This window comes from Salvelinus alpinus, chromosome 3 (genome assembly GCF_045679555.1).
Source record: "Salvelinus alpinus chromosome 3, SLU_Salpinus.1, whole genome shotgun sequence".
In the NCBI taxonomy this organism is placed as follows: domain Eukaryota; kingdom Metazoa; phylum Chordata; class Actinopteri; order Salmoniformes; family Salmonidae; genus Salvelinus; species Salvelinus alpinus.
In genome coordinates, this window is record NC_092088.1 from 41,580,978 (window position 1) to 41,604,154 (window position 23,177).

At 43.4% G+C, this 23,177-nt stretch overlaps 1 protein-coding gene across 1 annotated transcript in view; it reads left to right on the plus strand.

Moving 5' to 3' along the window:
• The first annotated feature begins 9,265 nt into the window (after positions 1–9,265).
• The window catches only part of LOC139570724 (serine/threonine-protein kinase 32C-like), a 106,682-nt gene continuing 92,770 nt past the window's right edge, over positions 9,266–23,177 (plus strand). The window contains exon 1 of the mRNA XM_071392857.1: positions 9,266–9,801. Within this exon, the coding sequence (XP_071248958.1) occupies positions 9,723–9,801 (79 nt within the window). The 5' untranslated portion in view covers positions 9,266–9,722. The remainder of the gene's footprint in view (positions 9,802–23,177) is intronic.

A 23,177-nucleotide genomic window follows, 5' to 3' on the forward strand; every position in this document is an offset into this window, starting at 1 on the left:
ATTTGCCCCATTGGAAACGACAGGCTCTCTTCTATCTTGTTAGTTTGGTATTACCAAAGACAGTACACTACGAAAGTAGGCAGAAACTGCTTCTCCAATAGAAATCCCAGATCACGCTTGTAAGCGATGTCTTGGCGATGTTGGCTGGCTAAGCTCATGCGCAGAAACGCGTCATCGGGTCTAACGGTCGTCTCGGACCACAGGATAAACCACAGGAGTTTCAAATGGGAACAAATAATTGTATTATAAAAAATAAAAATAAAAAATAAAAAATGGGAACAATTGAGTCATAGAGGGCAGAACAAGCCAAGCCGTGATTGGGAGTCCCATAGGGCAGTGCACAATTGGCCCAGCGTTGTCTGGGTTTTGCCGGAGTAGGCCGTCATTGTAAATGATAATTTGTTCTTATCTGACTTGCCTAGTTAAATAACGGTAAAATAAAAAAATGTAATTCTAGTTTTGGGAACAGAAAACTATATTGAGATCAAATGTATCATTGATGAGAAAATTAGCAGAATGTCGGCCAAAATCCATCTTGTTCCATCTTCTCCCACTGCAGGCCACTGGGCTTGTGGAAACGCCAGGCGGATGCTTCATATTTATACATCCTGAATATCTGTCTCATTATTATATCTGTGATCTCCAGCCTGGTCTGCTTAGCAAGCATTCCTGGAAGTCTCGAAATGTTGCGGCTCTGGGTTTAGAAAATCTTTGGTAATACCCACTAAGTACAGACATCAATTCAATATCTATTCCACAGTGGATCAACAAAATTTAATTGAAATGATGTGGAAACAATATTGATTCAACCAGTGTGTGCCCAGTGGGTAGTGACCAGTAGCAGGATAAATAGATAGACACTAATGGTAATGGAAATCAATAATCAATGAACAGCAGCGGAGTGGTAGTAATGCATGTAATCAATAATCATTTTAGCAGCAGGGTAGGTGTGAGGGGGAGCAGTAGTTGTTAACCATTTAACTGTCTTATGGCCAGGGGATAGAAGGTGTTTAGAAGTCTGATAGTCTGAGCATTGATGCACCGGTACTGTCTGCCGAACGGGAGCATGGAGAACAGTCCATGTCTCAGGTGGCTGGAGTTTTTGGCAATTTTTATGACCTTTCTCAGACACCGCCTGGCATCTATGTCCTGGATGGCTGGGAGCTCACCCCCAGTGATGTGCTGGGCCGTCCGCACCACCCTCTGTAGGGCCTTCCGGTCGAGTGCACTGTAGTTTCCATACCAGACGGTGATACAACCAGTCAGGATACTCTCGCTGGTACAGCTGTAAAATGTCCTAAGGATCTGAGGGGCCATGCCAAATCGTTTCAGCCTCCTGAGGGAGAAGATGCTCTGCCATACCTTCTTCACAACTGCGCTGGTGTGAGAGGACCATGTTAAGTCCTCAGTGATATGGACACAAAGTATCTTGATGTGAATGTGCACCTGCCCCAGTTTCCTGTAGACTCCTGTAGGTTTCATAAAAATGACTTTTTAAAATTCTATTTTCTATTATTATCTACAGTTGAAGTCGGAAGTTTACATACACTTAGGTTGGAGTCATTAAAAATTGTTTTTCAACCACTCCACACATTTCTTGTTAACAAACTATAGTTTTGGCAACTCGGTTAGGACATCTACTTTGTGACATCTACTTTTTTCCCCAACATTTGTTTACAGACAGATTTCACTTATAATTCACTGTATCAAAATTCAAGTGGGTCAGAAGTTTACAGACACTAAGTTGACTGTGCCTTTAAACAGCTTGGAAAATTCCAGAAAATTATGTCATGGCTTTAGAAGCTTCTGATAGGCTAATTGTCATAATTTGAGTCAATTGGAGGTGTATCTGTGGATGTATTTCTAGGCCTACCTTCAAACTCGCAAGCCGAAGAACACCATCCCAACCGTGAAGCACGGGGACACAAAATAGATGGCATCATGAGGTTGTAAAATTATGTGGATATATGGACAATGACCCCAAATGGACAATGACCCCAAGCCTACTTCCAAAGTTGTGGAAAAATGGCCTAAGGACAACAAAGTCAAGGTATTGGAGTGGCCGTCACAAAGCCCTGACCTCAATCCTATAGATAATTTGTGGGCAGAACTGAAAAAGCGTGTGTGAGCAAGGAGGCCTACAAACCTGAATCAGTTACACCAGCTCTGTCAGGAGGAATGGGCCAAAATTCACCCAACTTATTGTGGGAAGCTTGTGGAAGGATACCCGAAACGTTTGACCCAAGTTAAACAATTTAAAGGCAATGCTACCAAATACTAATGGAGTGTATGTGAACTTCTGACCCACTGGGAATGTGATGAAAGAAATAAAAGCTTAAATAAATCATTCTCTACTATTATTCTGACATTTCACATTTTTAAAATAAAGTGGTGATCCTAACTGACCTAAAATAAGGGAATTTTTACTGGGATTAAATGTCAGGAATTTTGAAAAACTGAGTTTAAATGTATTTGGCTAAGGTGTATGTAAACCTCCGACTTGAACTCTATATTATTATTTTCACTGCATTGTTGGCAAACAGCTCGGTAAGAATTCCACTATACAGTTTTGCTCTTGTTGTATCCTGTGCACGTGGCAATTAAACTTTGAAACTAGTCCACGATCAGCTCCTTGGTTTTGCTGTCGTTGAGGGAGAGGTTGTTGTCCTGGCACCACACTGCCAGGTCTCTGACCTCCTCCCTGTAGGCTGATTAGGCCTACTACCATCGTGTCGTCAACAAACTTAATGATAGAGTTGGAGTCGTGCGTGGCCACACAGTCATGGGTGAACAGAGAATACAGGACGGGGCTAAGCATATCTCCCTGGGGGGCCTCCGTGTTGAGGGTAAGCATGGCAGATGTGTTGTTGCCTACTCTTACCACCTGGGGTTGACCTATCAGGAAGTCCAGGAACCAGTTGCAGAGGGAGGGGCTCAGTCCTAGGTTCCCGAGCTTGGTGATGATCTTGGAGAGCACTATTGTGTTTAACACTGAGCTGTAGTCAATAAACAGCTTCCTCACATACGTATTCCTATTTTCTAGATGGTAGAGGGCATGTGGCGTGCATTTGACACCATCGATCACCACATTCTTTTGGAGAGACTGGAAACCCAAATTGGTCTACACGGACAAGTTCTGGCCTGGTTTAGATCTTACCTGTCGGAAAGATATCAGTTTGTCTCTGTGAATGGTCTGTCCTCTGACAAATCAACTGTACATTTCGGTGTTCCTCAAGGTTCCGTTTTAGGACCACTATTGTTTTCACTATATATTTTACCTCTTGGGGATGTTATTCGAAAACATAATGTTAACTTTCACTGCTATGCGGATGACACACAGCTGTACATTTCAATGAAACATGGTAAAGCCCCAAAATTGCCCTCGCTAGAAGCCTGTGTTTCAGACATAAGGAAGTGGATGGCTGAAAACTTTCTACTTTTAAACTCGGACAAAACAGAGATGCTTGTTCTAGGTCCCAAGAAACAAAGAGATCTTCTGTTAAATCTGACAATTCATCTTGATGGTTGTAAAGTCGTCTCAAATAAAACTGTGAAGGACCTCGGCGTTACTCTTGACCCTGATCTCTCTTTTGACGAACATATCAAGACTGTTTCAAGGACAGCTTTTTTCCATCTACGTAACATTGCAAAAATCAGAAATTTTCTGTCCAAAAATGATGCAGAAAAATTAATCCATGCATTTGTTACTTCTAGGTTAGACTACTGCAATGCTCTACTTTCCGGCTACCCGGATAAAGCACTAAATAAACTTCAGTTAGTGCTAAATACGGCTGCTAGAATCCTGACTAGAACCAAGAAATTTGATCATATTACTCCAGTGCTAGCTTCCCTACACTGGCTTCCTGTTAAGGTAAGGGCTGATTTCAAGGTTTTACTGTTTTTTTTTTTTGTTTTTTTTATTATTTTTTTTATCCCCTTTTCTCCCCAATTTTTCGTGGTATCCAATCGCTAGTAATTACTATCTTGTCTCATCGCTACAACTCCCGTACGGGCTCGGGAGAGACGAAGGTCGAAAGTCATGCGTCCTCCGAAGCACAACCCAACCTAGCCGCACTGCTTCTTAACACAGCGCGCCTCCAACCCGGAAGCCAGCCGCACCAATGTGTCGGAGGAAACACCGTGCACCCGCCCCCTCGGTTAGCGCGCACTGCGCCCGGCCCGCCACAGGAGTCGCTGGAGCGCGATGAGACAAGGATATCCCTACCGGCCAAACCCTCCCTAACCCGGACGACGCTAAGCCAATTGTGCGTCGCCCCACGGACCTCCCGGTCGCGGCCGGCTGTGACAGAGCCTGGGCGCGAACCCAGACTCTGGTGGCGCAGCATAGCACTGCGATGCAGTGCTCTAGACCACTGCGCCACCCGGGAGGCCTAAGGTTTTACTGTTAACCTATAAAGCGTTACATGGGCTTGCTCCTACCTATCTTTCCGAGTTGGTCCTGCCGTACATACCAATACGTACGCTACGGTCACAAGACGCAGGCCTCCTAATTGTCCCTAGAATTTCTAAGCAAACAGCGGGAGGCAGGGCTTTCTCCTATAGATCTCCATTTTTATGGAACAGTCTGCCTACCCATGTGAGAGACGCAGACTCGGTCTCAACCTTTAAGTCTTTACTGAAGACTTATCTCTTCAGTAGGTCATATGATTGAGTGTAGTCTGGCCCAGGAGTGTGAAGATGAACGGAAAGGCTCTGGAGCAACGAACCGCCCTTGCTGTCTCTGCCAGGCCGGTTCCCCTCTCTCCACTGGGATTCTCTGCCTCTAACCCTGTTACAGGGGCTGAGTCACTGGCTTGCTGGTGCTCTTTCATGCCGTCCCTAGGAGGGGTGCGTCACTTGAGTGGGTTGAGTTACTGACGTGATCTTCCTGTCTGGGTTGGCGCCCCCCCTTGGTTTGTGCTGTGGTGGAGACCTTTGTGGGCTATACTCGGCCTTGTCTCAGGATTGTAAGTTGGTGGTTGAGGATATCCCTCTAGTGGTGCGGGGGCTGTGCTTTGGCAAAGTGGGTGGGGTTATATCCTTCCTGTTTGGCCCTGTCCGGGGGTTTCTTCGGATGTGGCCACAGTGTCTCCTGACCGCTCCTGTCTCAGCCTCCAGTATTTATGCTGCAGTAGTTTATGTGTCGGGGGGCTAGGGTCAGTTGGTTACCTGGAGTACTTCTCCTGTCTTATCCAGTGTCCTGTGTGAATTTAAGTATGCTCTCTCTAATTCTCTCGTTCTCTCGTTCTCTCTGAGAACCTGAGCCCTAGGACCATACGTCAGGACTACCGGGCATGATGACACCTTGCTGTCCCCAGTCCGCCTGGCCTTGCTGCTATTCCAGTTTCAACTGTTCTGCCTGCGGTTACGGAACCCCTACCTGTCCCAGACCTGCTGTTTTCAACTCTTAATGATCGGCTATGAAAAGCCAACTGAGATTTATTCCTGATTATTATTTGACCATGCTTGTCATTTATGAACATTTTGAAAATCTTGGCTCTCTCTAATTTTCTCCTTCTCTCTTTCTTTCTCTCGGAGGACCTGAGCCTTAGGACCATACGTCGGGACTACCGGCCGTGGTGACTCCTTGCTGTCCCCAGTCCGCCTGGCCTTGCTGCTATTCCAGTTTCAACTGTTCTGCCTGGGGTTATGGAACCCCTACCTGTCCCAGACCTGCTGTTTTCAACTCTTAATGATCGGCTATGAAAAGCCAACTGAGATTTATTCCTGATTATTATTTGACCATGCTTGTCATTTATGAACATTTTGAAAATCTTGGCTCTCTCTAATTTTCTCCTTCTCTCTTTCTTTCTCTCGGAGGACCTGGGCCCTAGGACCATGCGTCGGGACTGCCGCCCGTGGTGACTCCTTGCTGTCCCCAGTCCGCCTGGCCTTGCTGCTATTCCAGTTTCAGCTGTTCTGCCTGCGGTTATGGAACCGCCACCTGTCCCAGACCTGTTGTTTTTCAACTCTTGATGATCGGCTATGAAAAGCCAACTGAAAATTATTCATGATTATTATTGACCATGCTTGTCACTTATGAACATTTTTGAACATCTTGGCATAGTTCTGTTATAATCTCCACCCGGCACAGCCAGAAGAGGACTGGCCACCCCTCATAGCCTGGTTCCTCTCTAGGTTTCTTCCTAGGTTTTGGCCTTTCTAGGGAGTTTTTCCTAGCCACCGTGCTTCTACACCTGCATTACTAGCTGTTTGGGGTTTTAGGCTGGGTTTCTGTACAGCACTTCGAGATATTAGCTGATGTACGAAGGGCTATATAAAATAAAATTGATTGATTGATTGATTTGAGATGGCGTCGTCTGTGGATCTGTTGGGGCGGTATGCAAATTGGAGTGGGTCCAGGGTGTCTGGGATGAAGGAGTTGATGTGTGCCATAACCAGCCATTCAAAGCACTTAATGATTACAGATTTGGGTGCTACAGGGCGGATGCGATGTGACAGGATGCCTTCGAGTTTCTGGGAACAGGAATGATGGTAGTCAGCTTTAAACATGTGGGGATTACTGACTGGGACAAGGAGAGGTTGAAAATGTCAGTGAAGACGCCTGCCAGCTGGTCTTCACATGCCCCGAGGACACACCCTGGAATACCGTCTGGCCCTGCGGCCTTACAAGTGTTGACCCGTTTAAAAACCTTACTCACGTCAACTACTGTGTTGTTATGTCTGTCTGGTCATTATGTCTTGTGATGTTGTATGACCTGATATGATATCTTGTGAATATGTTATCTGCATGCTATATGTAGCCTACTTTGTTGCAAAGCAATATCCTTATGAGGTTTTCTATTAAATTTATTAAATTAAGAAATCTAGATATCCAATACCATGTATGCATTTCTATCATATTCTATTTTAAGTTATAATTCATATTTTTTTTATTCTGGTCATTTTTAACAGAAATCTAGGCCTATCCCATTCCCAATGTATGCCATGATGAAGCATTATGTGTAATCTCACATCTATTCATGATGTGGCATATTCTAATGCTGAGTTCATACCAAAGTGGGAAGGTGTTAATTACCAGTTGATAAGTCGGAAATATCAGTTGGATGCATTCAACTTTGAACTCGTTGAGAAAAGACGATTGGCTAATGGACAACAAGCTGCATCAAACATAAACAAAAATTACAGCTATCATGCTTGTAAACAAATTATAGTGTTCAAAAACCATATTACTAAACTGCTTATATAGATAATGTTTTGTTGTTTAGTTTAACTGCTGAAAAAGCTGTTGTCGAGGTAATTTCCTTAGTAGGGGACGTCAGAGGTCAGCATGTGTGAGAAGTCGGAGCTCTGGCAAGATAGAGATGAGATTCCCACTAGTAATTATGCATTCAAGTGGATTTTCCGTCGTATGTTGTAAATACCGCATTCCCACTTCGTTATGAACGCAGCATAAGGTCAAGGAAGTAAAGTGTTATGCTGCATTCATAACCACGTGGGAAGGTGGTATTTACCACATACAACTGGGAAAAATCCACTTGAACTCGTAATTACTAGCGGGAAACTCGTCTATCATCCCTGAGTTCTAACATCTCCCACATGGTGACTTCAGACGTCACCTACACCTAAGGAAATGACCTAGATAACACAATTTTGGAAGTTAAATGTAACAACAAAACATTATTTATTCAAGTTTTTTTCTTTTTATCCTTTTTTCTCCCCAATTACGTGATATCCAATTGGTAGTTACAGTCTTGTCCCATCACTGCAACTTCATATGGTTTCTGAACACTATAATTTATTTACAAGCATGATAGCTATACTTTTAGTTTATGGTTGACGCAGCTTGTTGGCCATTAGCCAATTGGCGTTTCTTAACGAGTTCAAAGCACACGTGGTCCCGTGTGGCTCAGTTGGTAGAGCATGGCGCTTGCAACGCCAGGGTTGTGGGTTCATTCCCCACGGGAAGACCAGGATGAATATGTATGAACTTTCCAATTTGTAAGTCGCTCTGGATAAGAGCGTCTGCTAAATGACTTAAATGTAAATGTAAAGCACATGAATACATCCAACTGGTATTTACCATGGTGATGGGAAGTTCAGCTCTTTTTACTGACTTTTTATTGGAGCTGTCATTTGTGACTGAGACTTGTAAAAGTGTGCTTAAACATTTGTTTTTTGCTAGGCATACAAATAATTGTATTTCTTGATACATCTGAAAAGAGGTCTAGTTGTGGCCGCAACCGGACTAGATTGTGATCAACTCTTGGCAGAATGCATTGCTTGACTGCCGGGAAGGTAATACGCACAATATAGTTCATGATTCGTTCTGGAGTTCGAGTTTGTTGAGCAGAGGCTTTGTATATTTTGGTTCTATAATGTTATGTCCATCATAACATTCAATAATCCATTAATCAAAGTAATTCTAATGCACCATGCGATCAATGATCAGTTCTAGGCATATTTTTCTTTGCTGTGTTGCCTGCAGCATGATCTATTTTCCTGTGTGCATATACTGTACAATGAGTATACAAAACATTAAAAACACCTGCTCTTTCCATGACATCGACTGACCAGGTGAATCCAGGTGAAAGCTGTGATCTGCTATTGATGTCACTTGTTAAATCAGTTTAGATGAAGGGGAGGAGACAGGTTAAAGAAGGATTTTTAAGCCTTGAGACAATTGAGACATGGATTGTGTATGTGTGCCATTCAGAGAGTGAATGGACAAGACAAAATATTTAAGTGCATTTGAACAGGGTATGGTAGTAGGTGCCAGGTGCACCAGTTTGTGTCAAGAACTGCATCACTGCTGTGTTTTTCATGCTCAACAGTTTCCAGCGTGTATGTATCAAGAATGGTCCACCACCTAAACGAAATCTAGCCAATTTGACGGAACTGTGGGAAGCGTTAGAGTCAAATGGGCCAGTATCCCTGTGGAATGCTTTTGAACCTTGTAGAGTCCATGCCCCGACGAATTCAAGTAAATATTAGGAAGGTGTTACTAATATTTGCTATACTCAGTTTATGTTGGTTGGAGACATAGGTCAGAGCACGTCTCTGGTGACACTGAGCAGGAGGAATGTGTATCAATCTTTCTGTACGACTCATTGCGGCTAGCAGATCAAATGACAACTAAAATGAACGAGTCACTCAGAAAAACAAAGCATCAGTAAGTTGAGTAATTGAAAAAAAAAATTGCTCTCGAACTGCACATCACTAATTTACGACTTCACAGCTGGTAATTACCACCTTCCCAATTGGTTATGAACGCAGCATTAACCCCCTTTTCAATGATCTGGCGCCAAAAATCTCTTAATTAGATTCGCATTTTTGCAACGACTGAATTCGGTTGTGTAATATACAGCAGCACTTCCTGTAATATTGAAAACGGTCTTATATTCTAACACGAGACCTGCAGAAAGGCATGGTTCTTGACATCCATGACAGAGACTCAAGCTACGACGACTAGAGGCGAAGTGTCACACACAGCTCCGCGAACATAGCTAAATCAGTTGAGGACGGAATAGAAAAATAGGCAAGCCGTGTGTTTTTCTTTGAAATACAGTATTGAGGCTCTCTCTCCGATCTAATCTCTCGTCTTCATTGGTTTAGTGAGACAAAGTCGCGGTGCCTAAATGAGAGAAAATCATCGACAAATAATAACCGAGGACGGAGCGATGCATTTGTTCAACGTGTTCAATACAGAGCTGTAGATGGTTTTTTAAGTGGCAAGGAATGCTATCTGAGCTCACGCATCAATGTTTCACTGGGGCAAGTGGAAGAAGAGGATGGGCGCGAATAGTTCTAAGAGACCGGTCTACGATGAAAAGGAAGATGGTAAGAAAACACAAAGAAACGAAAGCATCGCTATTCTTTTGCGATGTTAGTGAACTATAGCGCAACATTGTAGCGACACCTAAATTGCATTTGAGTCAAAGTTAGTTCATTGGATCAAGCAATTTCATCACGATGTTGCCTAGGCTATAGATGATGAGCTCCTATTGATGTCACCTCGATAATTTTTGGGGAAATATTAGCCTCCTCAAAAAACATGGTATTGCAGCCTAGAGATGAAAGCAAATGTCGGGGGTGTGGGGTTCAACTTTAGATTGATGGACAGTGAAACAAAATGTAGAATGTCGGCTAAAGTCTAGCAACCGACCATATTTCACACTTACACTTTTTTTGGGCCAAATTATACCAATGTTTTGTTGTTGATGATGACACAGAAGAAAATGTTCCAGAAAGAGGACACTGAAATATTGGTTGCAATCTATTCATTCTGGAGATCAACCAAGTTGCTACAGTGTCATACAGTCAGTGTAATTACTGTGGATTGCAGTTCATGTAGATGTCTCATTTATTTGATTATTTTTCTTGCTATTCTTCAGACTTCTCAGGATGTGTTCGCTGAATGCAATACCTGCACACTTCACTTCACCTTTTACATGCATCGTCTGTATGCAGCTGTCTTTGGGGAACTATTATGAAATATGAGAATGTGGAGTCATTGTGTTAATTGAATAATTCATACAAGATTAGTGGCATGCATGAAAGCAATGCACATTCATGTCTGTCACTGTGATGGAGAATAAGCCCATTCGAGCTGAACCAAATATGCCTTGCTTTGAATCATCAATGCCCCTTTTATACTGTTGCCAACAAATCTAAAATGACAGATGAACTGACTAAATCAGTGAAAAACCGTAACTAAATGAGGTCAGTTCACTGCAGACTTGTGGTCATATGATTAGGAGGGGATGGAGATTGTGTGTATGTGAGTTCTTGTTTGTTTGTGTGTGTTTAGCTACAAGGGTGACCCATTTAGAAGCGACATTTTGTCCACACAGTTCAAATGGGACTTTTGATGTGTCGACAGACGTCAGTGAAAATGGTGTCAATGTTATGAAAGGTGTAATGAGAAGCCGTGGACCTGCAAACAGTGCAATTTTTGTTGTTTTTGTCAATGTTCAATTTCTTTTTTAAGTGGAGCTGTGTACAGTATGTCTATGTTTGTCAAATAAACAATTATAGAGGTGGTTCTATTTGCAGAAGGAAAAGGGTGGCAGTTTGACAGGCATTATGATATTGTTTTCCCCCTATACTTTTCATTAACGAGGAGCCTTGAGGCTCAAGGCTGGCATGGCAAAAATGGGGAGGAAACAACATACACTGAGTATACAAAACATTAGGAACACCTTCCTAATATTGAGTTGAACCCCCCCCCCCCCCTGCACTCAGAACAGCCTCAATTCGTCGGGGGATGGACTCTACAAGGTGTCGAAAGCAGCCCATGTTTACTCTAATGCTTCCCACAGTTGTGTCAAGTTGGCTGGATGTTCTTTGGGTGGTGGACCGTTCTTGATACACACAGGAAACTGTTGTGTGAAACCCAGCAGCGTTGCATGTATTGACACACTCAAACTGGTGCGCCTGGCACCTACTACCATACCCCGTTCAAATACACTTAAATCTTTTTTCTTGCCCGTTCACCCTCTGAATGGCACACATACACAATTCATGTCTCAATTGTCTCAAGGCTTTAAAAAAAAAAAAAAAATCCTTCTTTAACCTTTCTCCTCCCATTCATATGCACTGATTGAAGTGGATTTAACAGGTGACATTGTAAAGGGATCATAGCTTTCACCTGGTCAGTCTGTCATAGAAAGAGCAGTTGTTCCTAATGTTTTGTACACTCAGTGTATATTCTGTTTAAGTCTTAAATCATCTCTATGGGCGGGGGTGATTGCTGCGTATTCTATACCATACTGCCATATCTGAATCACTAGTTACATGAATAACTAACCCCGCCTCCACCTCACCCAGAGTGAGCATGCCATGTATGATCATAATCACCATCCCCATCACAGGAGGTTGGTGACAGCTTAATTGGGGAGGACGGGCTTGTGGTAATGGCTGGAGCGGAATCAGTGGAATGGTATCAAATACACTACCGGTCAAAAGTTTTAGAACACCTACTCATTCAAGGGTTTTTCTTTATTTTAACTATTTTCTACATTGTAGAATAATAGTGAAGACATCAGAACTATGAAATAACACATATGGAATCATGTAGTAACCAAAAAAGTGTTAAACAAATCAAAATATATTTTAGATTCTTCAAATAGCCACCCTTTGCATTGATGACAGCTTTGCGCACTCTTGGCATTCTGTCAAACCAGCTTCTTGAGGTAGTCATATGGAAAGCATTTCAATTAACAAGTGTGCCTTAAGTACATTTGTGGAATTTTTTTCCTTAATGCATTTGAGCCGATCAGTTGTGTTGTGACAAGGTAGGGGCGGTATACAGAAGATAGCCCTATTTGGTAAAAGACCAAGTCCATATTATGGCAAGAACAGCTCAAATAAGCAAAGGGACCACAGTCCATCATTACTTTACGAAATGAAGATCAGTCAATACGGAACATTTCAAGAACTTTGAATGTTTCTTCAAGTGCGGTAACAAAAACCATCAAGCGCTATGAGAAACTGTCTCATGAGGACAGCTACAGGAATGGAAGACCCAGAGTTACCTCTGCTGCACAGGATAAGTTCATTCGAGTTACCAGCCTCAGAAATTGTAGCCCAAATAAATTCTTCACAGAGTTCAAGTAACAGACACATCTCAACGTCAACTGTTCAGAGTAGACTGTGTGAATCAGTCCTTCATGGTCGAATTGCGGCAAAGAAACCACTACTAAAGGACACCATTAAGAAGAAGAGCCTTGTTTGGGCCAAGAAACACTAGCAATGGACATTAGATCGGTGTAAATCTGTTCTTTGGTCTGGAGTCCAACGGATGGGTGAAGGGATTATTTCCGCATGTGTATTTCCCACCATAAAGCATGGAGTTGGAGGTGTTATGGTGTGGGGTTGCTTAGCTGGTGACAATGTAATTTAGTTAGATTTCAAGGCACACTTAACCAGCATTGCTACCACAGCATTCTGCAGCGATACGCCATTCCATCTGGTTTGCGCTTAGTGGGACTATCATTTGTTTTTCAACAGGACAATGACCCAACACACCCCCAGGCTGTGTAAGGGATATTTTACCAAGAATGAGAGTGATGGAGTGCTGCATCAGATGACCTGGCCTCCACAGTCTCCCGACCTCAACCAAATTGAGATGGTTTGGGATGAGTCTGACAGCAGCGTGAATGAAAAGCAGTCAACAAGTGTTCAGCATATGTGGGAACTCCTTCAAGACTGTTGGAAAAGCATTCCAGGTGAAGCTGGTTGAGAGAATGCCAAGATTGTGCAAAGGTGTCATCAAGGCAAAGGGTGGCTACTTTAAAGAATCTCAAATATAAAATATATTTAGTGTTTAACACTTGTGTACTACATGATTCCATATGTGTTAGTTCATAGTTTTTATGTCTTCACTATTATTCTACAATGTAGAAAATAGTAAAAACAAAGAAAAACCCTTGAATGAGTAGATGTTCTAAAACCTTTGACCGGTAGTGTACATCAAACACATGGTTTGATGCTATTCTATTCACTCCGTTCCAGCCATTATTAGGAGCCATCCTCCCCTCAGCAGCCTCCACTGATCCCCATCATCATCATGCGTAGATGCACATAAATTAAGTGGTGGCTGTTGATTGAATTCCTTTCACAACATGAAAAGACTATCTTCACAGAGCTGAATTACTCTCCTGAAAGGGTAGGTAAGGCACAAGTGGGGTTGCACATTTTGGGGAATATTCAGAGGTGGACACTTTCTGGGGGAATTAATGGGACTATATGGGAATTAATGTAAATGTATGCAAATTAATATTAATACCATTTAAATGTAGATGTTTTTTTGCTTTGGATATATTTACCATATCATATGGAGACAGAATCATAAACATTTTAACCTTAAGTAGACATAATTGCAAATTATTAAATTCTTCCAATAGAATTTAAATAAACAATTTAGTTATGAATTGAACTGTAATTCAATTAGTTGACTCTTCACATGGGATGATTTCGCTGAACAACAAAAGAAAAGGGAATATTGAATGATCCCAATGATCGATCGCATCTACCAAAAACGTTTTCAAAATACAGCTGTAAAATGATAGTCTGGAAACTAAAGCTTTGGCTGTCTTTCTCTCAGGCTTCCATGTCTTCTCCCTGGACCTCCTCAATGTCCACCTCTTGAACATCAGACTCTGAGGCCTCATCTACACTGTCACTTTCCAACCTTGTTGAGGATGGCTCGTTGTCGGGCTCAAAAAGCCTAAAATTTGCCCGGATGGCCACCAATTTGTCAACCCTTGTATTGGTCAGCCTGTTGCGTGCTTTGGTGTGTGTGTGTGTGTTCCCAAATAAGGAACAGTTGCGCTCTGAGGCGGCTAATGTTGGTGGGATTTGGAGGATGATGGAAGCAACAGGGGAAAGAGCCTCAGATCCACAAAGTTCCTTCCACCAGGTGTCTGATGAGATATGTTGGCATGACTGCCATATTGCATCTCCATCCCAAAGCTCTTGCTTGGAAGTGTACTTCGCCAGACTGCCAAGAACCTTGCCCTCATCGAGGCCATGGTGGCGAGACATGGTAGTGATGACACCATAGGCATTGTTGATCTCTGCACCAGACAGGATCCTCTTGCCAGCATACTTGGAGTCCAACATGTACGCTGTGGCGTGTATGGGCTTCAGGCAGAAGTCTTCATGCTTTTTGATGTACTGCAGTTTCCTCTGCTTGGAGCAACAGTGAAGTGGGCAGGGAAGTACGGATTTCCGCTCTTACATCTGCAAGATTTCCGCTCTTACATCAGACAGGATGGCATTGTCTCCCTCAATCTGTGCAATGGCTACTGCTATAGGTTTCAGGCTGCTTACCACTCTCTCCCAAAATACATAATCCAGGAGGATCCTCTTGATGGGGCTGTCCATATCGGCAGACTGTGATATGGCCATTTATTGGAGAGACTCCTTCCCCTCCAGGAGACTGTCAAACATGATGACAACAGCACCCCAATGGGTGTTGCTGGGTAGCTTCAATGTGGTGCTCTTATTCTTCTCACTTTGCTTGGTGAGGTAGATTGCTGCTATAACATGATGACCCTTCACATACCTAACCATTTCCTTGGCTCTCTTGTAGAGTGTATCTGTTGTTTTCAGTGCCATGATGTCCTTGAGGAGCAGATTTAATGCATCAGCAGCATAGCCAATGGGTGTGATGTGAGGGTAGTACTCCTCCACTTTAGACCAAGTAAGCCTTCATGTTCACAGCATTGTCTGTCACCAGTGCAAATAACTTCTGTGGTCCAAGGTCATTGATGACTGCCTTCAGCTCATCTGCAATGTAGAAACCGGTGTGTCTTTTGGCCCTTGTGTCTGTGCTCTTGTAGAATACTGGTTGAGGGGTGGAGAGGATGTAGTTAATTATTTCTTGCCCACGAACATTCAACCACCCATCAGAGATGATTGCAATACAGTCTGCTTTCTCTATGATTTGCTTGACCTTCACTTGAACTCTGTTGAACTCTGCCTCCAGCAAGTTAGTAGATAAAGAATGTCTGGTTGGAAAGGTGTATGCTGGGCGAAGATCATTCAGAAATCTCTTCCAATACACATTGCCTATGAGCATCAGAGGTGAACCAGTTGCATACACAGCTCGAGCAAGACATTCATTAGCATTTCTCTGACTACGTTCCTCCATTGAGTCAAGAAAACTTCTGATTCCAGGAGGACCATGAGCTGTTGCTATCGATAATGTGTCTGATTCATCATTTTCACCTCAAATAGAAGTAGAGGGACTTTTGTCAGAGGTTGCTTGTTGTGAGCACTGAGGGAACTTTATTCACTTGGCCAGATGATTCTGCATCTTTGTTGCATTCTTCACATATGATTTGGCACAGTATTTGCAAATGTACACAGCTTTTCCTTCGATGCAGTATTTTTTTATTTTTTATGTGTTATTTCTTACATTGTTACCCCAGGTAATCTTAGGTTTTATTACATACAGTCGGGAGGACCTATTGGATATAAGAGCAACGTCAACTCACCAACATTACGACCAGGAATACGACTTTCCCGAAGCGGATCCTCTGTTTTGCACACCACCCAGGACAATGGATCGGATCCCAGCCGGCGACCCAAAACTACGAAGCCGTAGAAGGTGCAGACGGAGCGGTCTTCTGGTCAGGCTCCGTAGACGGGAGCACCGCTCCCGAGCATACTACTCGCCAATGTCCAGTCTCTTGACAACAAGGTAGACGAAATCCGTGCAAGGGTAGCGTTCCAGAGAGACATCAGAGATTGTAACGTTCTTTGTTTCACGGAAACATGGCTCACTCGAGACACGCTATCGGAGTCGGTACAGCGAGCTGGTTTCTTCACGCATTGCGCCGACAGAAACAAGCATCTTTCTGGTAAGAAGGAGGGCGGGGGTGTATGCCTTATGATTAACGAGATGTGGTGTGATCATAACAACATACAGGAACTCAAGTCCTTCTGTTCACCTGACTTAGAATTCCTCACAATCAAATGCCAACCGCATTATCTACTTAGAGAATTCTCTTCGATTATAATCACAGCTGCATATATCCCCCCCAAGCAGACACATCGATGGCCCTGAACGAACTTCATTTGACTCCATGTAAACTGGAAACCACATATCCTGAGGCTGCATTTATTGTAGCTGGGGATTTTAACAAGGCTAATCTGAAAACAAGGCTCCCTAAATTCTATCAGCATATCGATTGTGCAACCAGGGCTGGAAAAACCCTAGATCAATGTTATTCTAACTTCTGTGACGCATATAAGGCCCTCCCCCACCCTCCTTTCGGAAAAGCTGACCACGACTCCATTTTGTTGCTCCCAGCCTATAGACAGACACTAAAACAGGAAGCTCCCGCGCTCATTTCTGTTCAATACTGGTGCGACCAATCGGATTCCACGCTTCAAGATTTCTTCGATCACGTGGACTGGGATATGTTCCGCATTGCGGCGAACAACAACATTGATGTAATAGCTGATTCGGTGAGCTGATTTATTAGCAAGTGCATCGGCGATGTCGTACCCACATCGTCTATTAAAACATTCCCAAACCAGAAACAGTGGATTGATGGCAGCATTCGGGCAAAACTGAAAACGCTTTTAATCAGGGCAAGGTGACCGGAAACATGACCAAATACAAACAGTGTAGCTATTCCCTCCGCAAGACAATCAAACAAGCTAAGCGTCAATATAGAGACAAAGTAGAGTCGCAATTCAACGGCTCAGACACTAGAGGTATGTGGCAGGGTTTACAGTCAATCACGGACTATAAGAGGAAAACCAGCCCCGTCGCGGACCAGGATGTCTTGCTCCCAGACAGACAGAACAACTTCTTTGCTCGCTTTGAGGACACTACAGTGCCACTGACGCGGCCCGCTACCAAAACCCGCGGGCTCTCCTTCACTGCAGCCGACGTGAGCAAAACATTTAAACGTGTCAACCCTCGCAAGGCTGCAGGCCCAGACGGCATCCCCAGCCACGTCCTCAGAGCATGCGCAGACCAGCTGGCTGGTGTGTTTACGGACATATTCAATCAATCCTTATCCCAGTCTGCTGTCCCCACATGCTTCAAGAGGGCCACCATTGTTCATGTTCCCAAGAAAGCTACGGTAACTGAGCTAAATGACTACTGCTCCGTAGCACTCACTTCCGTCATCATGAAGTGCTTTGAGAGACTAATCAAGGACCATATCACCTCCACCCTACCTGACACCCTAGAACTACTCCAATTTGCTTACCGCCCCAACAGGTCCACAGACGACGCAATCGCAATCACACTGCACACTGCCCTAACCCATCTGGACAAGAGGAATACCTATGTGAGAATGCTGTTCATCGACTACAGCTCATTTAACATTTAACACCATAGTACCCTCCAAACTCGTCATCAAGCTCGAGACCCTGGGTCTCGACCCCGCCCTGTGCAACTGGGTCCTGGACTTCCTGACGGGCCGCCCCCCAGGTGGTGAGGGTAGGTAACAACATCTCCACCCCGCTGATCCTCAACACTGGGGCCCCACAAGGGTGTGTTCTCAACCCTCTCCTGTACTCCCTGTTCACCCACGACTGCGTGGCCATGCACTCCTCCAACTCAATCATCAAGTTTGCAGACGACACTACAGTGGTAGGCTTGATTACCAACAACAACGAGACGGCCTACAGGGAGGAGGTGAAGGCCCTCGGAGTGTGGTGTCAGGAAAATAACCTCACACTCAACGTCAACAAAACAAAGGAGATGATTGTGGACTTCAGGAAACAGCAGAGGGAGCACCCCCCTATCCACATCGACGGGACAGTAGTGGAGCGGGTAGAAAGTTAAGTTCCTCGGCGTACACATCACGGACAAACTGAAATGGTCCCCCCTCACAGACAGCGTGGTGAAGAAGGCGCAGCAGCGCCTCTTCAACCTCAGGAGGCTGAAGAAATTCGGCTTGTCACCCAAAACACTCACAAACTTTTACAGATGCACAATCGAGAGCATCCTGTCAGGCTCTATCACCGCCTGGTACGGCAACTGCTCCGCCCATAACCGTAAGGCTCTCCAGAGGGTAGTGAGGTCTGCACAACGCATCACCGGGGGCAAACTACCTGCCCTCCAGGACACCTACAGCACCCGATGTCACAGGAAGGCCAAAAATCAAAGATCATCAAGGACAACAACCACCCGAGCCACTGCATTTTCACTCCGCTATCATCCAGAAGGCGAGGTCGGTACAGGTGCATCAAAGCAGGGACCGAGAGACTGAAAAACAGCTTCTATCTCAAGGCCATCAGACTGTTAAACAGCCATCACTAACATTTAGTGGCTGCTGCCAACATACTGACTCAACTCCAGCCACTTTAATAATGGAAAAATGTATGTAATAAATGTATCGCTAGCCACTTTAAAAAATGCCACTTCATAAAATGTTTACATACCCTACATTACATCCTCTCATATGTATATACTGTACTCTATACCATCTACTGCATCTTGATGTAATGTATCACTAGCCACTTTAAACAATGCCACTTTTATATGTTTACATACCCTACATTACTCATCTCATATATATATACTGTACTCTATACCATCCACTACATCTTTCCTATGCCATTCTATACCATCACTCATTCATATTTTTTTATGTACATTTTCTTATTCATTCCTTTACACTCGTGTGTATGAGGTAGTTGTTGTGAATTGTTAGGTTAGATTACTCGTTGGATATTACTGCATTGTCGGAACTAGAAGCACAAGCATTTCGCTACACTCGCATTAACATCTGCTAACCATGTGTATGTGACAAATAAAATTTGATTTGATTTACATTAGCTGTAGTGAAATGTCTCCACACATCAGATAGTGCCCGTGGCATTTTGCTGTAAAGATTAGAAACATTTTTGTAAAAAGAACCCCAAATACAATTCCATGTACAGATAAATAGTTAAGCAGTTAGAATAAACAACTCCTTTTGTAAGATAAATGTTTTAAAATGAAACCTGTATGGAATTAGCACTCCTCAGTTAGCAGGCTCATGCAATTTAAAACCCACATGGTCGCAAAAACTAACTAGAAATTGTTAAGTTAGAAATGATTTAAACACACTTTGCTGTAGGCTACTATTTACTAGTTAACAAAAAAGTATGCATGTCATCTAAAATATATTCACCCCACCCAGTATTGTATTCAAAACTTACCAGAAAGCATGTAGTGCTTGGCTCTGACAGTGTGGTAGTGTGGGCTCAATAGCATCTCATTAGTATGCAAGATCTTGAGAATCAGCTGTAGATGTAATGGAAGAATGCACTGTGTATGCAGAGGGTTGCAATTCCATTGAATTGGTGGACAGTTTAACCAAAATATGCCACAAGACCTAGAATTGCCTTTTTGTGTATCCCACAAAAAAGGTTAACTGTTATAAGCTAACTTTTTTTGATGAATTTAGGGAAAATTCCCAGGCTTAACTTCCCATGGAAATTTCATGGTAAGTTTCCGACCCTTTGCAACCCTAGGCACAAGAGTTATAAGTGCCACGATACTTTCTTAATGCATTATCCTTCGATGTATATGATCTCTATGTAACGGGTTTCGTCCTCTTCGTCTGAGGAGAAGTAGCAAGGATCGGACCAATACGCAGCGTGGTAAGTGTCCATAATGATATATTTAATAAATCAAACAGAACACTGAACGAAATAACTAAAGTACAAAACAAACAACCCGAAACAGTCCCGTATGGTGAAAACACTAACACAGGATACAACCACCCACAAAACCCAAAGGAAAACAGGCTACCTAAATATGGCTCCCAATCAGAGACAACGACTGACACCTGCCTCTGATTGAGAACCATACTAGGCCAAACGCATAGAAAAAGACAACCTAGACATACAACATAGAATGCCCACCCACATCACACCCTGACCAAACCAAACATAGAAACATACAAAGCAATCTATGGTCAGGGCGTGACACTCTACTAGGGATGTGACGAGTCACCGATACGCACCGGTGCATCGGTCCGCGGACCCCAAACTGATCCAGATGTAGCATGCATCAGTCAGAAAATCGCTTCAAATGTTATGGATCGCCATATTACATTCTCTATCTACGTTCCGAAAATACCTCATCTTTTGTGACAACTGATGCATCCTCTCCTTCAGTGTCGAACCGCATGTAACTGTGTTGACAGTCATTGATCTATACTTCATTTTTCATGCCGAACAACAGACATTATCAGTAACCTAGTCAAACTGCACTGTGCCCAGCTCACTAACGCGAGGTAGGCAACCTGTTCCTGATCTTGGGATAATACAGGGTAAAGTAAATGTCACACCCTGACCATAGAGAGCTGTTTATTCTCTGTTGGTTGGGGTGTGATAGTGACTAGGGTGGGTCATCTAGGTGTATTAATGGTTTATGTTGGCCTGGTATGGTTTCCAATCAGAGACAGCTGTTTATCGTTGTCTCTGATTGGGGATCATATTTAGGCAGCCGTTTCCCCTTTGTGTTTCGTGGGATCTTGTCTACAGATAGTTGCCTGTGTGCACACCAGTAGCTTCACGTTTCGTTTGTTCTTGTGCTTTGTTGTTTTGTTTGAGTTTCAATTTATTAAAATATGTGGAACTCTACGCACGCTGCGCCTCGGTCCAATCCTTTCGACGAGCGTGACAGTAAATAATTTCATAACGAGGACAGCAATCACTTTTACGAGATGCATAGCCAAAGCGAGAGGAGAAGAAAAGATCACCTCCTAAAAACTTCCAAAACATTTGATATTGAGATGGGGAGTGAAATCCAAATTTGTGCTATATATTCATTAGCTATGTTGTAGCTCATTTGTAAACGATCAATATTGATGCATACTAGCTCAAACAGTTCAGTTGCAAAAATGACAAGTTAATTAGAGGGTGACGGTATTTCACAACCAAAGTGAGGGGATAAAAAAACAGGCTACATTGCCTACTAATCCGATAGTGGTAGTGGGGTGGTAGATGCCTAGTCTCCTTTATGGCTCAGCTCAGGTGCCTACATAGTACATACACCATAGACACACACACACAGAAGTAATTTCAGACAGATCCAGCTCTAGAGGCACATCTCCTGAGCTCTATCAGCAGCAGAATTGAATTTAGAATGGAAAATGCAACATGTGTTCATGCAACAAATTGCATCCGGCTCGAATTGTTTTCTAAACAAACCGAATCCCACCGAATTCTTTTAAACTACAACGTATCGTATCTAGATACGCATCGAATCGTCTGGAAAGGGAAAGATGCACATCCCTAATCTCTACACATTAAACCGATAGTAGCATCACATCCCATTCAGCCGATTTGTATCGAAGTTGCTGAGTTGGTTTCATGTGAAGAGCATCCACTAAGTGTTGTGTTTGTTTCTGCCTGAGTCTCTCAGAAATAATATCTCTTGGCTTCTTGGAAAACGGTATATGGTCTACATCGGGCAGTACTTGGCTAGAATGGAGTCAGGTTAATGTCTAACAGAAGCTGCCCGAGGGCTATTTTAGTAGATTTTTAAAAACATTTACAGCAAGGAGATAAGAGAGAGCCTATGGGATTGATTAGGTCACTCATCCTCCTTGCTTGGCTGTTGTAAATTGCATTATTTCTCAGAACTACTTCCAGCCTTGGTGACAATTTAACTTGTGTCGTATAAACAGACCGACATATGGCCCGGATCCCACTGCTCCACTCAAGCCTTTCTTTAGAAAGGTCATGCGAACACTAGCTGGATGAAAGTGTTGAAGCATGTGCCAAGGCAAGCCCCAGGAGAAAGAGGCACTTTCCTTTTGAGAACTTGACCTGACCACTGCAGTGATGCACATACTGTAGTCCGCTTTTGAATGGAGTGTGTTTGCATCGAAAGAGTAGAGAATCCAGAGAGACGCTGAATGGCGATATCCGTGCGTTCTTTGATAGAGCCCACCAGGCATGGTCTTTGTGTACTCTGTACAGTTCGTTGCTCCTCTGATTTGACTATACAGAGAAGCATACTGTGCGCGTCATGTGCTCGATGTGGTGTGTGCACGTTTGTATGTTGGGAATGTGCGTTCCCGTGAGTACGAGGGTTTGAGGAACAAAACAGCGAGGCAGACTTGGAGGAAAGAGATAAAGAGAGAGATGGCAGATTGCTTGCATGGAATACTGAGTCCCGGTTTTCTTTCATCTCCAGCATTAGTCTCTCTCTCTCTCTCTCGAATAGAGCAGGAGCCCTATGCCTGCAGCTTTTAGCCTCACTAGTACGGACTATTTCCCCCTATGCCAGTAGTAATCCAATACGTGGCTGATATATGGTGGTAATACTGCGGTATTATCTGGTTTTGTGGTGAGAAAGGAATACCTCACCAACTTCACAAGTTGGACATACATTATAGTTATAGAATAGCAATAACATCACAAACTCAACTCGTGGTTTGAAGACTGGGTGACGGATAGACTACTTTAATGGTGAACAATCCCCCTTTTGTGTAGTAGTAGGCAGTTGTGTAGTAGTAGGCAGTAGTCCTTGTTAAAATAGTGTATCTAAAGGTCTTGAATATATTTGCAATTCCCTTAACTTACTTCCGGTGATAAACAGGAGACCGGTTTCATAGGAAAACTAGTTTCAGACTGTAGGTGTCTTCAAAGAGATTAGCTCAGTTGGGTTCTGAGATAAAAACCGAAAGGTCGCTCGGTGTGTTTGTGTGCGTGCGTGTGTTGGCCAATGCATGATGCGAGGA